The sequence below is a fragment of the Haliaeetus leucocephalus genome, unplaced genomic scaffold, assembly GCF_000737465.1.
Source record: "Haliaeetus leucocephalus isolate CR32 unplaced genomic scaffold, Haliaeetus_leucocephalus-4.0 Scaffold1, whole genome shotgun sequence".
Lineage (NCBI taxonomy): Eukaryota > Metazoa > Chordata > Aves > Accipitriformes > Accipitridae > Haliaeetus > Haliaeetus leucocephalus.
The window spans coordinates 2,738,403-2,758,543 of NW_010972437.1; the positions used below are offsets into that span (position 1 = coordinate 2,738,403).

Below are 20,141 nucleotides of genomic sequence, written 5' to 3' on the forward strand. Positions count from 1 at the left end.
TCGTGTGTTTCAGCAAAATTAAACAAAGAAATTGGTGTCCATGCAGTGTTTGATATGCCATAAAAACTCTTTCAAATAACATTTGATAAGAAAACTATTTATCAGTGAAAATGCAAGCTTAGACACTATGAACAATTTACATCTTGTAGGTGTTCACTGATATGGGACAGTGGCATTATGACCAGTGGCTCACCTTAAAGTAGGTTATTCATGGGTTTCCAAATGAGCTAGTTTTTTATGGTGCTGTACAAATAAAAAGTTGTGGGGAGCATATGAAATATCTGTATTAAACTCCATTGCATTCAGTTATCCAATGCATGAAAAATGACCCAGATGCATTTAAAATAAATGCATATTACAATATCACATATAGTATTATAAAATTATTACTTATGTGCACAGTCCTGATACCTATAGACATGGCACCGTGAAGAAAGCCTGGTTCCTAAGTGTTTTTATAGATACTTCTTAGTGATGCAGTTTGCTATCAGTCAGATCATAATGTCCCTTCAACTTTGGTACATTCAGTGCAAAATATTTTGGGGAGTTTTTTACTCTTACAAAAATAAAAGGCGTTTTTTCCCCTTGAGAGTGCTTAAAGAATAAACACTAGCAGAATGTCTGTTCAAGCATGGAAAGTGACAAAAACAGAAATAGCATTTTAGTTTGCTTATCTCCTGTTTATACTCTAAGAAACATAATATAATGAACCTATAAAAATAAACAGAAGTCACTGTGTTAGGATTTTTTTTCCTGATATGCTGTGATAAATTGCTAGTTTCTTCTTAAAATAGTTTCCATGCAGTATAAAGCATAAAATCAGTCTTATTAAGTTAAGTTCATTATAACAGCTCATCTTTTGTCATACACACCACTGGCAAACACATTTCCACAAACCTCCTTAATTGCATGCCGTTGTTGTTACATCCTTTGTTGCTGACTTTCCTTCCAATTCACTTCTGCCCCAGGAACTTGAGCTCTATGGTACACACCATGCAGGCACTCGTAGTCTTAGATAAAGCAAGTACTGGATATGCTATTATAACATATGGCATAAAGTAATGTACCTTCATGAATTAAAAAAAAAAAATCTATTGTACAATTTTTTTGATAATTTACTGGGTAGGTAAGGGGCTGAATGATTTCATATTTTGACTTGAATTTTCTATTCAACAACTTTGCTGAAATCCAGTTTTTGGGTACATGTCAGTTTTGCGGTAGCCAGGTTGATCACAACATGGGATCATGTTTCTTGTTTACTCAGAACATAAACTTAAGAAGTTTGGCTGTCCTGAAAAACCATGGATTGCAAGACTTGGTTTTCCCTGCACATCAGGCACACTCAAGTTTCACTGCAGAGAAATCTGCCACTACCACAATGCTCTTTAATTGCTTCATAAGCTCTTTGATGGAACCTCATTATTTGAATTGCACTGTGAAACAATTTTCCTCTAGGAAATCCAATACAAACGTTCATTCATTTCTTAAGAAGACAGATCCACAAGAGTCCAATGAGCTGGGCACTGTGGCTTGTGTATCACTCAAGTCCAAAAGTACTTGTCTCCTCAACTGCTGTCAACAGTTTTTCATATAACATAGAGAATGATGGATAAGGGGGAAGGTCCAGACGATTGAAACAAGTGTGAGCCCTGAGGGGGGGAAAAAAAGAGGAGGTGAAGAAGTACATTATTTAAAAAGTTCAAAAGAGAACACACAGACTGGTATGTGCTTGTGTAGAGATGGGCAGATAGTATTCTTTCAGAAGACTTTGTTCTGTCAAATGATGTTTTCCAATTGAACACTGAATTGATGTTTAATCTACTTTCTTCTAATTAAAGTAAGCCAATAAGAAGCATTTATGAAGGTCTTTAGAAACACACTGACAGCCCAAAAGGAGTGGGATAAATTTTATCTATTAAATATGCATGAGAAAAGAATGATATAGCGTGGTACAATTCAAATAGTCTGTTCTGAAATCTTGGCTTTAAATATATCTTCTGAGAAGTAGTATTTTTTTCTGTACTGAAGATACTTGATACTGTATTTGTAATCACGAACAAGATATTTCAGTACATTGAATATGCATAAGGTATTAGATGTGATGAAATATTAAAAAATACTCTAGATATACAGGAAACAATCCCACAGTAGTAAAGGACAGACAAATTAGATGCTTCTCCTTTTACACTTCTTTGGCATCTGGATCGTGTTCTTGGGAAGTTACTGCTTGTGCTGATTTACACTATGTGGATATCTGGCCCTGCAAACCAACAATCTTTAGAATAATACTATTTGCAATTACAGAAAACTATGCATGTACCTCTACCATACCACCCTGCTTTCTTAGGAGGACAACCACGTGGTTCATTTCTCAGTTTTCAAAATCCATCTACCTCAGATTTCTGACACACTTGGAACTGACTCTCAAAAACTCTTCCAGGGAATGAAAAGGGAGATAATAAAGGTTTCTCCTTGTAGTAGAATAATGGGTATCATTGCCTGACCTCTGGGCAGGCTAAGGATAATACTTTCTAAAACACTATAGTGGACGAGCCTGCTCTAGTGAAATAGATAGCGTAACTATTAATGCAATGGGTTCTTGAGAACGAGATGCAAAGAGAAACTGGAGGAGGCATCTTTTCAGCTCTGAAGCTTTGTAACAAAGTCTCACTTCAGACTCATTTTAGAGGATGGAAACCATTTTGGATTTTGGCAGGTGTCTGTTTACAAATACTTTATTCTTTTGCAATAAAACACATCGCAGATTTATTTAAATACAATCCAGCTGAAAAACAAACTTTTCCTGCAGTGATCTGCTCTTCATCAGTATGATCCATATTAAGTGTAAATGTGTAACAACGTCAGTGGAAGGACTGAACAAGCTCCCTCCTCGCAGCAAATGCAGCTCGTTTAACCTAACCACTCCCAGAAATCTGAATGTCTACAACAGACCTGTACCAAACTTCCTCTGAGCCAGAAATTGCTGCCTTCCATGGGAGCAAATTCATTAATTGCCATTTTAAGTGGCTCTCAGCTCCCAGCTATGGGGATGGAACATGAAGTGAAGTGGGTTAATCTCGTTTGTTAGAAACATATGAGTCCATTTAAAACCCTCATTGAAGCTGATACACTCAGTTACAGCCTTAGAGTGTCTTCAAAATACCAGGTTGAAGAAATGTGTACACAGTACAGAAGGCCACACTATTATTATAAACACAGTCCAATCATCAAATATGCAATCACTTAAAAAAGCATTGATGCACCCTCCCCAAATACAGTACGCTTAGAAGTATACTGCTAGTATATGCTGTATAGCAGCAAAGGCATTTCCCCACCCAATATTCCAGGGGCCTGGTAAAACTTCTCCACCCAGCCATTCTAACGCTCCTGGAGGAAAGCTTTCTTTGTACTCCTCGTTTGCCTTTCCAAAAACCTTACAAAGTAGTATCTGTGATATAGAATAAATTAGTGCATTTCCTGCAGAGTACTTTAAAAAAAAAAAAAATCCCTTTTGAAGAAAGACTGATTTAGATCCAGCAGCAAACGGGCAACTGAAACTCAGTGATCCCTTGAGTTCAGTGTCGAGTGTGGAAGAATCTTAGGCAATTAACAGTCTAACCACATGCTTCTGCTGCATGAGGCTGACAGCCACTCATTAGAACTATGGATCATGCTGTGTGGGCTGTAAAACCGCAAGTTATAAAAGACGTAGTATATAATTAGCAAGGGATTCATTACAAACTGGTTTAATAGTAAGCTGGCATGTTGTTTACATTTATGAAGAGAACTGAGTTTTATCTTAATTTTGAGGGCAATTTTGAAAATGCAATCACCTACTTCGGAAAACCAAGTCATTAAAAAAGACAAAAACTTAAGATCTTTGTCTTCTGAGGGAATGCATACTTTTCTCACCCTAGCAAGCAACTTTGTGAGTCTTCAAGAAGAAAGGTTTTTTTTGCTTCTGGACAGTATTTTCCCATTCCAACATTTCAAACCACATGGGCACTAACTGTTCATCTTCCCAGACTCACATTTTATGATGACATGAAAAACCATCTTGGTTCCCAATTAATCTCCCCTTCATTTTGAGTACAGTAGTAAAACAGAGTGACTTAGGGTTAAAATCCAGCAGTCAAGACATAAATACTACTCGCATGTGAATCATCACAAGCACATATATATCATGTACAGCAAATGAACCTGGAACCAATTTCTCAGCATGTAAGTGAATTGAAAGAGTAGCAGTCCCTCTGCTGATTTAGTGTAATCTACAACACAGTGCAAAAGAAGGAAGTAGAAGTGGCTTCAGGGATAGCAATAGTTAAGCTAAACCTGTAATAAACAATCTTTTCAGGGCCTTTTACATGCTACCGACTTATTAGTGTAAAAGACAGTGATACAAGCTAAGCAACCTCACATGTACCTCTCAGAAATCTCACTATTCTGATGCAGCAGAATTGATTACACAGCAGTCAGAACAGTGAGAACTAGGTAAACATCTAGTGAATACTTTTGTGTTTATATCACAGCTGCTTAGACCACAATCACATACCCAAGTTAACTATATTAGTTGCTTTCTGTGTCTCAGAATTGGGAAGAAGAGATGGGGATGGGTATTCTTACGTGTTTTCAGCAGTGCAGTAGGTTTTTAGAAACAGTGGAAGAAACATAAAGTCCACTGACTTGTTGAGTCCTAGCTTTTGCCACCCTCACACCAAATATTAAATTTCACTAGCACTCCCACTGAAATCAAAAGGGCAATCTGCAAAGCGTAACACTGCTATGAGTGAGTGACTGTGCCTTAACACAAATGCTTTAGTTATCTGAGAATCACTAAGAGTCATGGAGTCCTAGGGCAGTATTCGCAGCAGGTCCAGCAATGTGTTTACACAGGCAGGGCTTGTTTGGAAGCCTCTTGAAAGTTTGCTACTCCGGGTCGTTGTTAACAATGTCTTACCTCCCAGCCAGTACTACTTGGTGTTTGCACAGCAAGTCTTTGAAGCTGGTGAGATGCAGGCTGAACTTAAACTGCATGCAGGAACTAGATATGTAAAAATGCAAATACTGCTTTCTGCTTAGGGCTTAGCCCATTTAAGCATAAACATGGCAAATCTTTTTTTTTTAATGAGATCAAGGCTCCCCATGCATGAATGTCAGGAATTGCCAGTTCTTGACAACTGTAGATGTTTGTCATACACAGTTGTTTTTATTTTAACAAAACAAGTGTGGTGTTGGTTTATTTTAATTCTCACCCTTGTATGTTAAAAACTATCCACAGAGACAAAAATCAAATGTTTCCTAACCAAGGGAATCATAAATGAAATTTCAAGGGCATGATACATTCTCCCAAATGTGAAGAGTTGGCATTTTCCCTATGCTTGCTGAACACCCTACGGTAGCAAAGATTCTTGACACGTTTCTCCATGTTGCACTACAGGAAGCAGTTTTATTCTGCAGTTTATTACAACCAGGGCTCTGTGTAACCTTTTCAGAGGAAATTCTGAGCATCCTGTTCTGGCATGTCCTGACCTTTTCCATGCTGCAAGCTGTGCTTGTTAGCACCAGGAATTCCAGTATTAGAGAAGATATGGAAAAACTCCCACAATCTCTTTTCTTATTTAAACTCAGAAGAAAATGTTGTATTTTGAAGTCAGAAATTATTTTTTAAAAATCAAAGCTTTTTCTTTTTATGCAGAATCAAAGCTATTCCATAGGTCAATCATAATCAAACTATAAAATAAACTTATCAGGCTACAAGATATTACGAAGCTACCAAAAGATATTAAGAGTATTTGATTTGAAATAGCAATTTCCAGAATTTGCTTATCTTTAATCCTCAGTTGCCTGGCTCTCATTTGTACTGTAAACTGGAAAGATGGCTTTGTTTAAAGGCCGCCTGCTGTGCCTGTGGATTTCACAGTGCCACTTCTGCATCTTTGACTTTCTCAGTGCGGTTCACATGGCAGCCTGCAGGCAGGAGCCAACCCAAGAGACGGCTCTGCTTCTGACTTTATGCTGGAGGAAAAAGCTAAGGGTTGTTGGTCAGAGAAACACTCTGTGTGTCTGACAGCTGCCTTGCGTCTAAAAAGAGACTCTGAATGCAAATTATTCCTGAGGCATCTTGTTTATGAGGAATGGGCTAGGATTAGGGTTGAGTATCCTCCATGGATCAGCCCAGCCCAAAGCTACCACCACAGGCTACAAGCAGCATACTAAAGCTGAGATCTGATTACGTACAGTTAGTTCACCCGCACTCCGCACACTAATCTGTGTCTAACCACTCTTAACCCATTCTAGAGGCTGCGGAATTCTAGAACTGGATGAAAGGAAATCTTCCAGAAACATATCAGCCTGATCACAATATAGAAAAAGACTAGAACCTGTCATTTTTTGTCAGTGAAGTGTCCATGCTGGAAGATTTTTCTTGCATCACTCATGTTATTAGTCTAGTGCTGGTATTGTTACCATGGATCTTTGAAAACAACCCTTTCTCCTGTCTTTACGAAATGGAAAATTTAGGAACGCAACTTTTTTTTTTTTTTTAACCTTCTCATCCTACTCCTCCAAACCTACCATTACCCAATTTAAATGCTGCCTCTTGTCTGCAAGGGCTTGTACAACTCAACTCCTACTTTCGTATCTTGGACTCTCATACTATTCCTTTACCCTCTTCACATATTTCAATTGACCCTACTTGTTCTCTTTGAAATCTTCACCTTCTCTTGTACCTGTGCTGCATCTGAAGTCAAATGACCCCCTCCTCAAAATACACCTCTTCTGCAGTTCATAACTTGCATCTTGTGTATTTGTTAACACTCTTGACATCAGACAGCATAAAAATTACATCACTAAACTATACCATAAAGGCTGTGTGTGTCTAATGCAAAAAGTCTGATACTAGCTTTCACTCAAGACACAGTCACAAGTGCTATTTAATTTTAATTCATATTCATTTTTGCTCCTAAGTGATGAACTGCATGTTCAGTAAGTAAATACTTGTGCATTTAACCAAATGCAACAAAACCAAATTCAGAAGTAGTTATCATTCTAATATAATTTTCCATGAAAAAAGCATTAGAATATCGATGTCAGCCACGGTTACACTGCCTTGTCCATCTTACAAGAACAAAACTGAGTTCAAAGAAGAATGGGTGGATCGCACACTGGAACAAGGAATTTTCATGTAAGCCATAGTACATTTGCATATTCAGTTATAACTTGTTTGTGTTTCTCAAACAGCTTATCTGTTATCCCGGTAACTGATATTCTAAAGTATCTGTAGCATTAATACACACACAGTTGTACCTTGGAAGAGCAGTGATCTTCCCCCACTTCTCTACGCAGAACCTTCTTGGACCATTGCTCCCCCGTAGAGAGGCAAATCCTTCATAAGGTATGCTGGACGTGCCTGTAACAAACTGCCAGGGCAAACAAAACATCACAGATATTGGATACACAGACGGTGCAGGTTAGAAATTTATTTATATCAGCAAACCCGCTCAAGTCCAAATGTTTACGTTAAAGCATTTGCAAAAAAAGGAAATTTGTGAGGCATAAGTGATAAAAGGTACTTTAAATGGAGGATAAGGGAAAACAGACCATTTCCTAATAGGGCTCTAGAAGAGAAAACTCAACAGATCAATTTCCTTCAAAGGTTTCTCTTTGAAGGAGTAATTATGCTACATAAATACTATAGAATAAAACACTATTAATATCAACTCAGGGCTAAGTGAGTTTTTCCCTACTGTCTCTATTCTGTATTAAGAGGAACTAATAAAAAAGTAATAATGTATGATAATGGCTTCGTGTTATGCCTTTTTGCCTATGTGGATTTCAATATCTTTATAAAGTATTATTAAATACTATAAGAAAAGGACTAAATTCTGAAGGTTAGGTAGAATGCCCACTGACATTTGCTGAAATGCTGTCTGTTGAGAAGACTTAGAACCTGTCATGAACAGATCAAACCTGGGTTTTGACAGATCAGAGGCTTCTTAATTTTTAATGATCTGGATATGATAAAAACTTTTGACTACAGATGTGATAGAAGATATAAGCGGATATCTCTGGCTCTCCATCAAATGAGATGTCCCACACTGCTTTTTACAGACCTTTTTTAAGTACTTGAAGAGATAAAAAAAGAAAATCCTTCACCATACTCATACAGGTAACTCAATGATCAGATGCAAACTCTGAATTGTTAGAAAAAGTGGATTTCATAATAGATCAAGAACATGGTATTGTTTGGGGTGGGGATTTGTCTGATTCTTTACAGATACAATAGACATAACCTGAATTTTAAAAAAATTAACTCAATAGTAAACCCACATGTATAAATATTCCTCTGTTGAGAGGTTTTTGTCCTTCATCAGCATGATGACTGGATTCTGCAGGCTGACTTAGTGAAAATGGAATTAGACCAGTTTTCAGGTTTTCATCTTTATTTTCTAATTTGAGGCACTTTAACTTCCATCTAAGCTTTCTCCTTTCCTAAGCTGTACAAATATTATTAAAATTTCTACCTAATGATATAACCAATTACACAGTTTTCCTTTTCTATCTTTACTAGTCTTAATGTACTTTTAATCAAGCAATAGTAAAGGATTATTGACATCAGATACTTTATCTTAAATGTATTTTTTAACTTAGAAATCTATAAAAATAGCTGTGAGCTTCAGTCACTTCAAATTATTACAGTTAACCTCTGAGGATTGTCAGGTTATTCCCACTAGCCAGCATCAGCATCATTTTTGGATGTCATACACCTGGATGGGACTAGTTTAGCATCTAATTTTAACGATGCACACTATTTCTACACAGATCAGCTGATCTCACCTGTAAAAGTCTTAGTCGTTGTTCATTGTTGAACCTTTCCACAGCAGCCCAGAACCACCGAATTACAATGTGATTGTCATGATAACCTGTTAAAACAAAAGAGCCTTTATACCTTTAGGTGCTACAAAAGTGGTTGAGAGAATAGTTAATAAGTTCTTCCTAGTTCCGTCCCAGTCACAATAATGCCATATTTCTTAGCCAATTGCAGCAAAAGACAGAAGGTGTGAAAAGAATACTTCTAAAATGCCTAAAAATCTTAAAGGCAGAGAATTAATTTACTGTGATAAAAAGGAGTGAAATCTCTTTTGCAAGAACTTGTTCCATTATCAATCACTAATAGGAATGCCAATTCTGGAAATATTCCAATGCTGTGCTTTTTACATATCTAAAGCTACAAATGATGCTGCAACCACCTCTCTCTAAGTAGCTCCCAAATCTTCCACTGTTCTCAAATTATCTCAACTGCCAGCCTGCAGTCACTGGGATTACTTCTAATTTCCTGTCTTCTTTGAGAGTGGGAAAGAGGTAGATCCTACTAAGAATGGTTCCCATTTCCATTTGTCTCCAGTGGCTGGGTGGTACTCTACTAGTGTGCAGGTGAACACAGTACTTTCTGTGGAGAAGACTGTTTTGTTATGCTGTCCAGACAAGAACAGTAAGGGAAGAGCTGCATGGGGAAGCAATGAGGCAAACGAAAATGGACAAATTACTTTCTTCTAATGCAAACTTAGCCACAGAAGTTCAGAAGATACTGAAGATGTATCTCATGGGACAGTTCTTCAGTGTCTTAGAAACTGGGTAATTCCAGGCCCCCCAACACTGTCAGTGAACAATTCAAAATTAAGGTTACCTCCTCTATACTCTGTATTATTTCTCCAGTCACTCAAGTCAATTTCTGCTGTTCCAGCTATAACCAGTTCCAGTTCTCTGGCATCAAATACAGACACGAGCCTCGCATCAACCACCTGTGAAAGGAAATAAAATGTGTAGCAACATTTCTTCATTTATTGATTTTTGCCTCCCCATAAAAGACTTCTCTGCTACTAAGACATTTATCAGGTAACATTTCTCTCACGAATGGAAAGAATTAACGTTTTTTTCTTTTTAAAGACAAATAAATGGACGTCTTTTTCTTACAGTGCAGTTCCATTCAGTTTCATTAGAGGATCACAGTGATTGGGGAAGAATTTTATTGGCAAATAATACTGAATTATTTCAGGACAAATCAAGTTCAATACATTCAATTTAATTGTCCATGTTAAAACAGGTAAGAGAGAAATACCTTGAAGTACACTCAGTCTATTGTGTTACACTGAGTACGGCACGCACACAAAAAACCTCAAAGGCCAAGTGAAGAAACAGATGGGTCACTTTAGCAAGCATTCACTGCTAATCATACAAATAGTGATCGGTATTATTTTCTAGTTTAAAGACGATATATAACTATAGTGTTAAGTCAACGACTAACAAAAATTCCACACTCCTCCCTCCCAGATATCTGTAAGGGCACTTCTGATTATATATTTATCTGCTTTTTGGGACTCTGTATTTGGGAAATGTGCATGAAGAGAAAAATATTTGGGGAGGATAAAGGATAAATTTAATTTTGGAATTTTTTACCTCATAAAAACCACGCACTAGACTTTCTGTTTGTTGTACAACTCCTCTCTCAATTCTCCATTTCACCATTCTTTCTATATATTCTTTCTTGTTCTTTTCAGTGACTGGGATGTTGGCACCTCCTGGCTTTAGTTCCCGTTCTGTGATCTTAGGCAAAAAATGACCAAGTGACAACACAGTATTATAAGGACAAAAGAAAAAATTGTAATAATTTTTTTTTTTGAAGTTGAAGTAATTCCTCAAAAGCACTAGCCAAGGCTGACTTTAGCCAACTGGAATATGTGAAATAACAGAACATACAACAAATCTTTTTTTTTTTTTGGCTAAAATCATATTTAAAATCCCATTTAGTCTGAAGAATCTTCATATTTAGTATGAAGAATAAGCCAAGAAGAAACAACCTTTACAGTGACTAAAGTAGTGAAGTCTTCTAAATAATATCCTAACAAAGGTATTGTATTACCTTTGAATGCTAATTCTGCTGCAATTAAATTCAAGTAACTACTTCCAGCAGAGCAATCCAAAATTTTGGTATTTCAGATACTCTCCAGAAAATCCTTAACCAGAAAGATGTGTTTGACCAGTTACAAATAATAATTCCTTCTTACATTTCAACATTGTTTTCATCAACCGAATTTTATAATAACAAGTTCAAATCAGCATGGAATGACAGTCACTGTTCTGTCCAAATAAATGTTTATCTAACAGTAGAATACACAAAAGAAATTAAATTAAGAATCTTGCACACCTGCCCAAAAACTTCTTCATTTACAGTAAATGTGAGATCTAGGATATCATGTATATCATTGTCTTTCATCCACTGCAAACTCTGGTGAAACTCCTCATCGAGGTATTCTAGGTCACTCAGGTCACAGAGTCTAACATAAACAAGAAGAAAACACACAAATACAGATGACGGCAGTAGCATGTGCTCAGTAACGAAACTCAGATAGGACAGTCCTGAAAAACAGACTGAGAATGGGAGTCAAGAGAAGAATCAATAGAATAAAGACAACACTACTTCAAATCTCTATTTGCCTTATAATAACAGTTACTGTATAACACAAAATAATTTTGTTAATATACACAATTCAGAACTTATTAATTTGAAAACATATTGCTTTTTAAACTTATGGTGAGTCTGTCCCATGTTTCCTGTGAAGAATATTTTGGAACTATGAAAATACATAGATTGAAGAGACAAAAAATTAAAATCATAAAAGAAATGGCAAGTTTTTATAAAAAGCAACTACTATGCTTCTTGCTTATGTGACTACACTGACACCTCTCTCGTCTCATCGTTGTGCAAAGAAGTCTGTTCAGATACCCTGCTTACCACAGAAATATCTTTTTACCTTTTGCCATGTTTCCCCTTACATGGTCCTTCTTTTACAAATCCAACCGCCCCTTGCGGTATTTAAGAGTTACTACTCCAAGCTTCGAACATGTCATCTGTTAATAAAATTTAACACCATGGTGGCAATTTCTGCCATTCTTCTTAACTCCTTAAATTCCTGTTGTGTGAAATAGGACACTGGGGCTATTCATTAAGTAAGGTGCTTTTCAGCTCCAGGGTTCTCTGCCTTTTTATATATCTAAAGCTACAAATGATGCTGCAGCCACCTCTCTCTAAGTAGTTCCCAAATGCCTTCTATTCTTGTGTCCGTATAAAGTCAGAAGAAAGCCCTGTACTTTTAACTGGACTCTCAATTGTAGTTTAAGTGACATCCTGCGGTAACACCCCCTACATCAAAGTTGATGGATTGGGCACAATGTCCCATCTGCAGAGGTAGTCTGGATGATTCATAAGTTCTGAGGAAAGCAAAGGTCCAGGGCTTAGGTGACGAAGTCGCATGAATTAGGCCATGTACAAAGGTGGTTGCCCCTCATTTTTCATGTCACTGTTTAGAGAACCACCAAGTTAAACAATTAGTTTAATTTGGCAGTCACACAATATTAGTAAGTGCATCTGGAGTAAGTGCTCATTCTTATTAAAATGATGCTGTTAGCATTTAGGTACTTTTAAAATATAAGTGCAATAGGAATGGATGCATTACTCCACACTACTAGAATGTATGATGTTTTATAGAAGAAATATCCTTCCAGACTTCTCAAAAACAGCTTTCAAATGGAGGACAAAAATGAAGCATCTTAAGTTCACTAGGTCTTAAATTCCAGACATGCTGAGCAAGTGCAGCTCTTGTTTCAAGCCAGAACAGGCGTAGTAGTTCTGAAAACAAAATCTAAAGTATATCAAAATACAGCTCCTCAAAATGGAGATTGCTAACAACCAGGCTACCTCTGAGAAAGGGTTTTTGCAGTCTAAGTTACAAAGTGATTCATATCCTATCCTGTGAGTCATTACAAAACAAAGCAATAAGAACTCTATTAATATCTGGAATAAAACCACAGCATTTCATTGTACAACTTCAAATGTAAGATTTTGTAGAAGAAAGCTGATAACATGGCTAAAACAAACCATGAGGTTTTCACGCTGACAAGAGACAACATTTTGAGTTATTAGGTAACTGGCTAGTAACCATAAGCGGAAACAAGTAAACTTTCAAAAAAAGTCCTGAATTGAAATTAAATGATTATATTATAAATAATGGCCTAGCATCTTTGATGATAAAACATCACAATTTATCCATACACAAAATAGCATCGTCCATGGGGAAGAAACGAAATAGAAAAGGAGACAGAACAATTCTACTCACATTCGGAGGAGGGCTTTATAAAAGGGTCGTGTAAAAAAGGCATCTAGCAAATACTGATGTATCAGAGCAAGACCAAGAATTCGACCACTAAACCTGAACCTGGAAGAGAAACAGTTACAATCGTTATACTGAAACTTTGTGGTTTGTACGCTGCTCTGTCATCAAAACTTACATGTATTTCCAAACAGCATTTTAAAATCAGATAGCTATGTCTAAATTGTGGTATTTTTGTTTTTTTGTTTTTTTTTTCCTTGTGTTTCTTTTACATTCTTAGTAGTGCACAGAAAAAAATGCAACTCTACAGGGTGTGGAAAATCCCTCAGATACCTAAGTTGTAACTTCTCAAAAACGTCAAATCCATATTAACCCAATCAAGCCCTGCCAGACTAGCCTATTCATAGAAGCATATCTTCTAAAATGATAGCCACTGTCTATTTTCTTTACACACCTCATATAGGATTAACTTGTTCTCATGTTACTGGGAGGCCAAAGGTTTTTCTACCCTTTCCCAGCCTGACAGTTCTTGCTGCCTGTCTTTTCTGCTTACAGCGGCTCCTTGCTCCCTCTTCTGACTGGTGAGTATGGAGTTCTGTATATATTTTCACGAAGAGTGGCTGGAAACTTTTTTACGTATTGCAGTGCTCTCCAGCCCCATGCCAATGGGATCTAAATGATCGCCTCCTCTCCCCTCTTTCTACCCCTATTATGTTCATTTTGGAAGGTGTGTAAGGAGGGTTGGGGGGGAGGGAGGGAGTTTGACAGATTTGAGATCAGATGGCAGCAACTTTGAAATAGTAGGGTCTTTGCAAACATCCCCATGAGAATAAAGATCCATTGTGAAAAGTCCTCCATGTCTCTCGAACTAGATTTAAGTCTAGTGCTCTTTTTCAAGGAAAATAATGTTTCTTAAACTTTCTGTTTATGCATCCTCAGCAACATTTTTCTTGGAGAGATTAGGGCTTTATTGTACCTGCCTGCACACAGAGTTCGCAAGATGAGGATGTGGCATGCAGAGCCTTCTCCTTCCATGCTAGTCACTGCTGCATTTTCTAAATTCCCCCTGAGGCTGTACAAGACCAGTGCTGTCACTGGCATCAGCACTCCCAGAAAGAGAGGCGATCACACCTCCCTCACCCCCAAGGTCTCTGGTCCGGCACTGCAGAAGCCAGGAATGAATACAAAATATTGGCAGAAGCTGCAGAGCACGTAAAGCTTTTTCTCCCCCTTTTCCAAGACTGTTCTGCTTTTTCAATACAGCATGTGCCACTTATTGTTGCACTATTGTAGTTCAACAGGTAGGTTGCTTCATCTAACTAACTGAACTGGGTGCAGCCAACCATTTAATTTTCTATTAATTTTTGAAGCTACTAATGAGATTAATTTCTGATATTCATTCTTCATAACTGGCTTCCAATAAGTAAGAACTCAGTACATATCCTTGCTACACAGATGAGCAGCTGACATTCCACTATTACTGTAATCTAACTACCTACACAACAGAATTCTCTGTTAATATTCACAGCACAGCTTTACAGACTTACGGCGATGCCATGGCTTAAAAATCAACCGAGGGTGATTTAAACTGGCTTATAATTGCAAAAACAGGATTATGTAAAAATCCTTGATAACTATTTTAGAAGTATGTGTGTATGTACAGGCTTTGCTTAAGAGCTATGTAATCAGCAGTCTCCCGCCCACCCACAAATTAGATACATCCACAGATTTCCTTCCAATAGATATAGTGGGTTTCCACTAAGGAGACCTCTGTACTCTTTAGAAAGATGTAAACAAGTAGCATACAGTAAGACCTGTTTGAAATCTCCCTTAATCTCCTTTACCTGACAAAAAGCCAATTTTTCATTCATTTTATTTAATGCACAAGAGGCTAATATTGCTTTCATGAAATGACTGCTAACGTACAAGAAATGCAGAGAGTTGCGTTGTGAGACAATCCCATGGTACATATTCCAAATCATAGTTTTGCTGACCTTGTGAGAAATAAGATCATTTAAAACCACAAGCGAAAAAAAAATCAGGAAAGTCTAAAGAAATGCAATTATTTTGCTGTTGGTTAAAAAGATGAGGTTCTGTGTTATATGTCTGAGCAGATATGAGCAGTTGTCTACAAGTGGGAACAACAGAAAACATATCTGAAAGACAAAACAAAAAAGAATTCTTACCACTCATGATGATTGTCTACAAAAGCAGACATGGGACTTATTTGTACTGTATAGGTATCGTTGGCTGAATATTCAAACAAACCATAATACGGATTGAAGAGCTCTCTAGACACCAGGAAAAAAAACTCCCTTGAAGGTCCACTGTAGTCCAACCTTTAAAGGGAAACTTGACATTACTATGAAGTGTTCATTGTGTGCAAAGAAAGGCTTTTTTGAATCTACATTCCTTATGCTATATTTTAATTAAAATTTTGCAAGATTTTAACCAGAACCCTTATCCTGCAGATTGCTTAATGCCAAGGTATGTGAAGTCCTTGTGGGGCTATTCTGAAATGGAATGGCTTGGAGGACTGGAATGAAGTGCTCTATGCGGGCTGCTCTCATAAAAAATTTTGGCTCCAGCTGTAATGGCCTCTTTGCCACAGGAATATAACCAAATAATTGGGGGCGGGGGAGGGGGGGGGGGGGAAACATGAAAAGAGCCAACATTAGACCTATATGCAGCTGACAAATTAAGAATGAAAATGAACAATGATCTTATTTTGTCTTTGCAGACTTGCAACAATAGGACAATTTGAAGGATATATTTCTGGTTTCCCTAGCAATATAATCTGAGATTACTTCAGTGATTTATCTTTCTTAGTCTAAATTTTCTTGTCTGTATTCCAAACTTGAGTGCATTTAAATGTCTTTTGGAGAGTGCATTTCCTTTGGGTTTTTGGGGGGTTTTTTTTGTTTTTGGTGTTTTGGGTTTTTTTGCTCTTTCAAGATTCCAGTACTAATGAACAAGGAATCTAAATAACCCCTTCTTCCTGAATCATAAACAAACTCACTGCTGACAAAGCACTGAGACTGAATTTTGACATTATGCTGCAGGTCACCAGTGAAATGAGTTAAGTATGAAGTTAATGCTCTGGTAGAGCTGGAAAACAGAAAACTAGGTATTTTCCTGTGGGAAACAGAGATTATTACAATCCTAACAAACAGATATAAAGATGAAGATTTCATACTTGACTTTTAAGAAGGTCTTGCTTTAGTACTAAAACAGCGCACAGACAGAAGTATCACAGAGAAGGTCAGCTTTCACATAGGACTTCTGCTACTAATGTTCCGGCTCATGAACTTTTACAAAAGACAAACATAGATAAGAGTTGTTTTTGAGGATGAAGTCATCAGGAAAGAAAAGGCTAGGTACCATTATCAAGCTGAGGACAAAGCCTCTTCCCTCTGTTGAATGAAAAACATTTTCCCTTCAGTCATTTGGAAGCACTTTGCTTCTGTTAAGCTTCAGAAGCAAAGCACTGAAACAGATCTTTACCCTGGCAAGAAGGATAGATTCCATCCTCAAATTGCAGGAAAAAAAAAAACCAAAAACACAAACCAAAATGGTTTGATATCATGGACAATTGTTGGATCTTAATCTTGGCACAAATATCAGGATCAAATAAAGGGTCATCTGGAAGAGTCTTGCAAATTTCTGGGATAATCAGACTGACTATGAAATCTTAAGATAGAATAGCAACTGTGTGCTTGACTACCAGCCATTTCATACAACTCCTTTTGTACGCAGAGTTACTGTGAGTCATGTTAAATAAATCAATCATGAGAGTCCTGCACTGCCAGTCAGATTTATCCCACAATTAAAGGCTTGGCACAAGGGTGAGAAAACTTCATACAAGAGGTATGCAACCACACAACAGCTGCAACTGTGGGGCATTTTGGTATTCAGGAGTAGAGTAATATGTTGTTGGCAACATGATTCATGTCTCCTAGGAAGCATCATTAATACTTCAGATTTACCACTCTTAAATACAAAGCAGCTTCTGCTAATAGTTAATAGAACTTAGGGAAAATAACTTTAAGGAACCATATTCTTTGGATGAAAATTTTCTTCATTTATCATCACATGAAGTATGAATGTTAAAACATTAAATTAGCATCACAACTGCATGACTGTAGAAATTGAAGGTTCAAGGAAGATACCAAATATTATGAGACTTATGATAAAAATCATATGAACAGCAATTAACTATGTCTCAGTTGCTCCACTTACTAATTTATACACTAATAAATCAATAGTTACTAAAATATTTTGTGAAGATTTCATTACCCATTACTTTAAGACTTGCACCTCTTTACTGAGAGGAAAAGAAATGCAAGGGCAAACTCCCACTTAAAAACTTAAAAAAGGAAAAGGAGGAGCAAATAGGAAACAATTAACTTTCAGTAGTACTCCTCATCATCATTGTCCTCCTCTCCTCCACCCTGACCTGTCTTTCTACACCTAGCCAAATGAATAGTTTGATGTGATACATATCCTTGCACCATCTCAGATGAAACAATACTGCTTGCACACATTCTTTCTTCATTCAAAACACAGATTTGTAAATAGAGAATTGACGTCATTTTAATTTGACTTTGCTCTTAATTAACTCATTCTTTTCCATTAAGAAGAGAGTCTTGTGTAAAGCTGGATATAATGGGAACAGCATGTGTCACCCCCATTTCCAGGTCACTCTTCATCTTGCTGTACTGAGTGATGAAATGCAAAAGCCTGACATCTGATGAAAGGAGACAGTCTATCTGGATCAATCTCTATCTCACGTATGATTTTAAAATTTTCCCTTTCATTTTAAAATCTGAGTTGAGGTTGTAGCTGTGAAAGTAAAGGCTGGTAGGGCCATATAAGACAGGCCTCATTCCTGCATCCCCACCCTGCTCTGTCAATATAGTGTAATCTCATCCTGCACCAGCCTTGTCATTCCAGTTCTGAGTTTTTCCTCAGACAGCATGGTGATATTATTTATATGAACAAGTCCACACTTGGCTCTCAGCTGTAAACATTTTTTATTTTAAGACTTCAGTGAGTCCTTATTAACACTAAGCACTTTAGGGTGAACTTTAAAAAAACAGCAGGATTTAGGGGTTTTCAAAGACAGATTGATTTTATCTAATCTTGTGTGAGATTTTTCTGTTACAACTTCACTAAAGACTCATGCATCACATGGCAATAATGCACACTACAGCATTCCAAGAGCTGCGTGCTGCAGTTTACTAAACATCAAGGAATAAAATTTTGAATGTATTTACAAATACATTCATGAAATACATCAATAAAAGTATCTGTGCATAAGGTAGTAGGGCTTTAAGGTCTGACAAAGGGGGCACAAATCAAGAGATGAAACAGGCACATAGTACATTGTTCCAGTTTCAGTTGCAAAGAAAATCTAACCACATCTTGCTTTGCAATGCACATCTCGCAACCTGTAACAGGTTAGACTTTTATTAGACACAGACTGAGCATTCTCTGACATGACTTTGAAATGTCAGGAATATTTGTGTTTATTTGACAACTAGCAATAGCCTAGTTGCTTTTCTTTGTGACGCAGGCCCTGGCCTGAAGAGGCAGTGAGCACCTCCTGTAGCACTGAGGGTCTTCAGGTCCCACTGCCTCAGACGGGAGTTGAAATAAGGATTGAGCCTCTAGCCTACTCTTGAAGCACCCTCCCTCCAACAAATGGCAACTGTCTTTTAACAAGCACTGGAAATATAACGTCAGCACTGACAGAAAAGAAATATGAATAACACAAGAAAGTTGTTTGGTTTTTCTTTGTTTTCCCAGCAACATTCTGAAATGCACACCAACTATTGTGAAAATTCACATAAACATATGCATTACTTCTGCAAAGGCAGGATACGTTACATTTCACAATGCCTAAAAAGTCATCTTGAACAGCTGTATGTTCTAGGCTTATGTATGTGGCATTTCCTGACTGTAATCCTTCCTCTTTTCACTCTAGACCACAAGAAGTTTGGTGAAACAGCAGCTGCAAGACACACTGAGTTTTGAGATCACATTTACTTCCCTGTTCTACTCACCCTTCTTCCCCAACAAACGTGACATAGAGTTTATTTCTCTGCAGGTCTTTTCTTGAGTAGCCCATGATCTGGTTAAAGGCATCTTCTAGCAAGTGATCTCTCCTGATGATTAATCTGAAGAGCAAAATAATTTTGAAACAGTAATTTGTGAACATGAACCACAGTTGGAAACATCTATTTACACTGCAAGGTAACAGGGTGACTTCATAGAGATACACGCTTCTGCTGGGTAATTTGATCCAGATCAGGAAGCTTCAGTCTGTCTCCCTGAAAGATCTACTTTAGATTTCAATAAAATGTCTCTTGTACAAAGAAGTGTAGTTTTATTTTTGCTACCCTGGTTCTTCCTTAAATTAAAGGTTTCAGTGGGAAAGGTCCTGAAGTGGGTGTTTTCATTAAGTTTAAAATCCTTTTGTAAGGCTGGGCCTCTGAATCAGTCTTACTGTAAGCAAGAATCTAACCTTTTATGTAAAAATCAATCTCTTAACAAGGAAAAAGATAAAACCATGAGAAACTCACCGAATGGTAACTCCAGAATCACACATTCCTACACTATGTCCAGTGTAAGTGTGACGGGACAAAAAGTATAGAAGGAATGGCAATTGTTTGTCCAAAACCAGACTGAAAAATCACATGTGAAAACATAATATCCCTTCTAAAAGAAAAATTTTGAAAGTAAGGAAGTGTCATAAAGATCTAAAGTAAGAGGCAGAAGAATCCTCCTTACTTAAACATTTTATCTTCTGCCAAAAAAACTGTGTTTAATTAGTTTCCTGAAACTTAGCTTGCTTTATATTCAAATACTGCCTTATGTGTGCATTTGATCTGTCAGTCAGACGGAAGCTGGGAGCTGCTGCTGCCCCCAGAGAGGCAGCTTACCACGTCACACAGCCTCTTGCAAAGCCCTTGC

The 20,141-nt window shown here is 37.3% G+C and overlaps 1 protein-coding gene across 1 annotated transcript in view; it reads right to left on the reverse strand.

Moving 5' to 3' along the window:
* Nucleotides 1-1,537: 1,537 nt before the first annotated feature.
* Nucleotides 1,538-20,141, reverse strand: part of HECW2 (HECT, C2 and WW domain containing E3 ubiquitin protein ligase 2) — a 111,416-nt gene continuing 92,812 nt past the window's right edge. Inside the window, exons 20-28 of the mRNA XM_010564077.1 lie at nt 19,232-19,345; nt 15,353-15,505; nt 13,173-13,271; nt 11,204-11,333; nt 10,456-10,602; nt 9,686-9,800; nt 8,836-8,921; nt 7,306-7,418; nt 1,538-1,649 (exon numbers count right to left, since the gene is read on the reverse strand). Coding sequence (XP_010562379.1) covers nt 1,538-1,649; nt 7,306-7,418; nt 8,836-8,921; nt 9,686-9,800; nt 10,456-10,602; nt 11,204-11,333; nt 13,173-13,271; nt 15,353-15,505; nt 19,232-19,345 — 1,069 coding nt within the window. The remainder of the gene's footprint in view (nt 1,650-7,305; nt 7,419-8,835; nt 8,922-9,685; nt 9,801-10,455; nt 10,603-11,203; nt 11,334-13,172; nt 13,272-15,352; nt 15,506-19,231; nt 19,346-20,141) is intronic.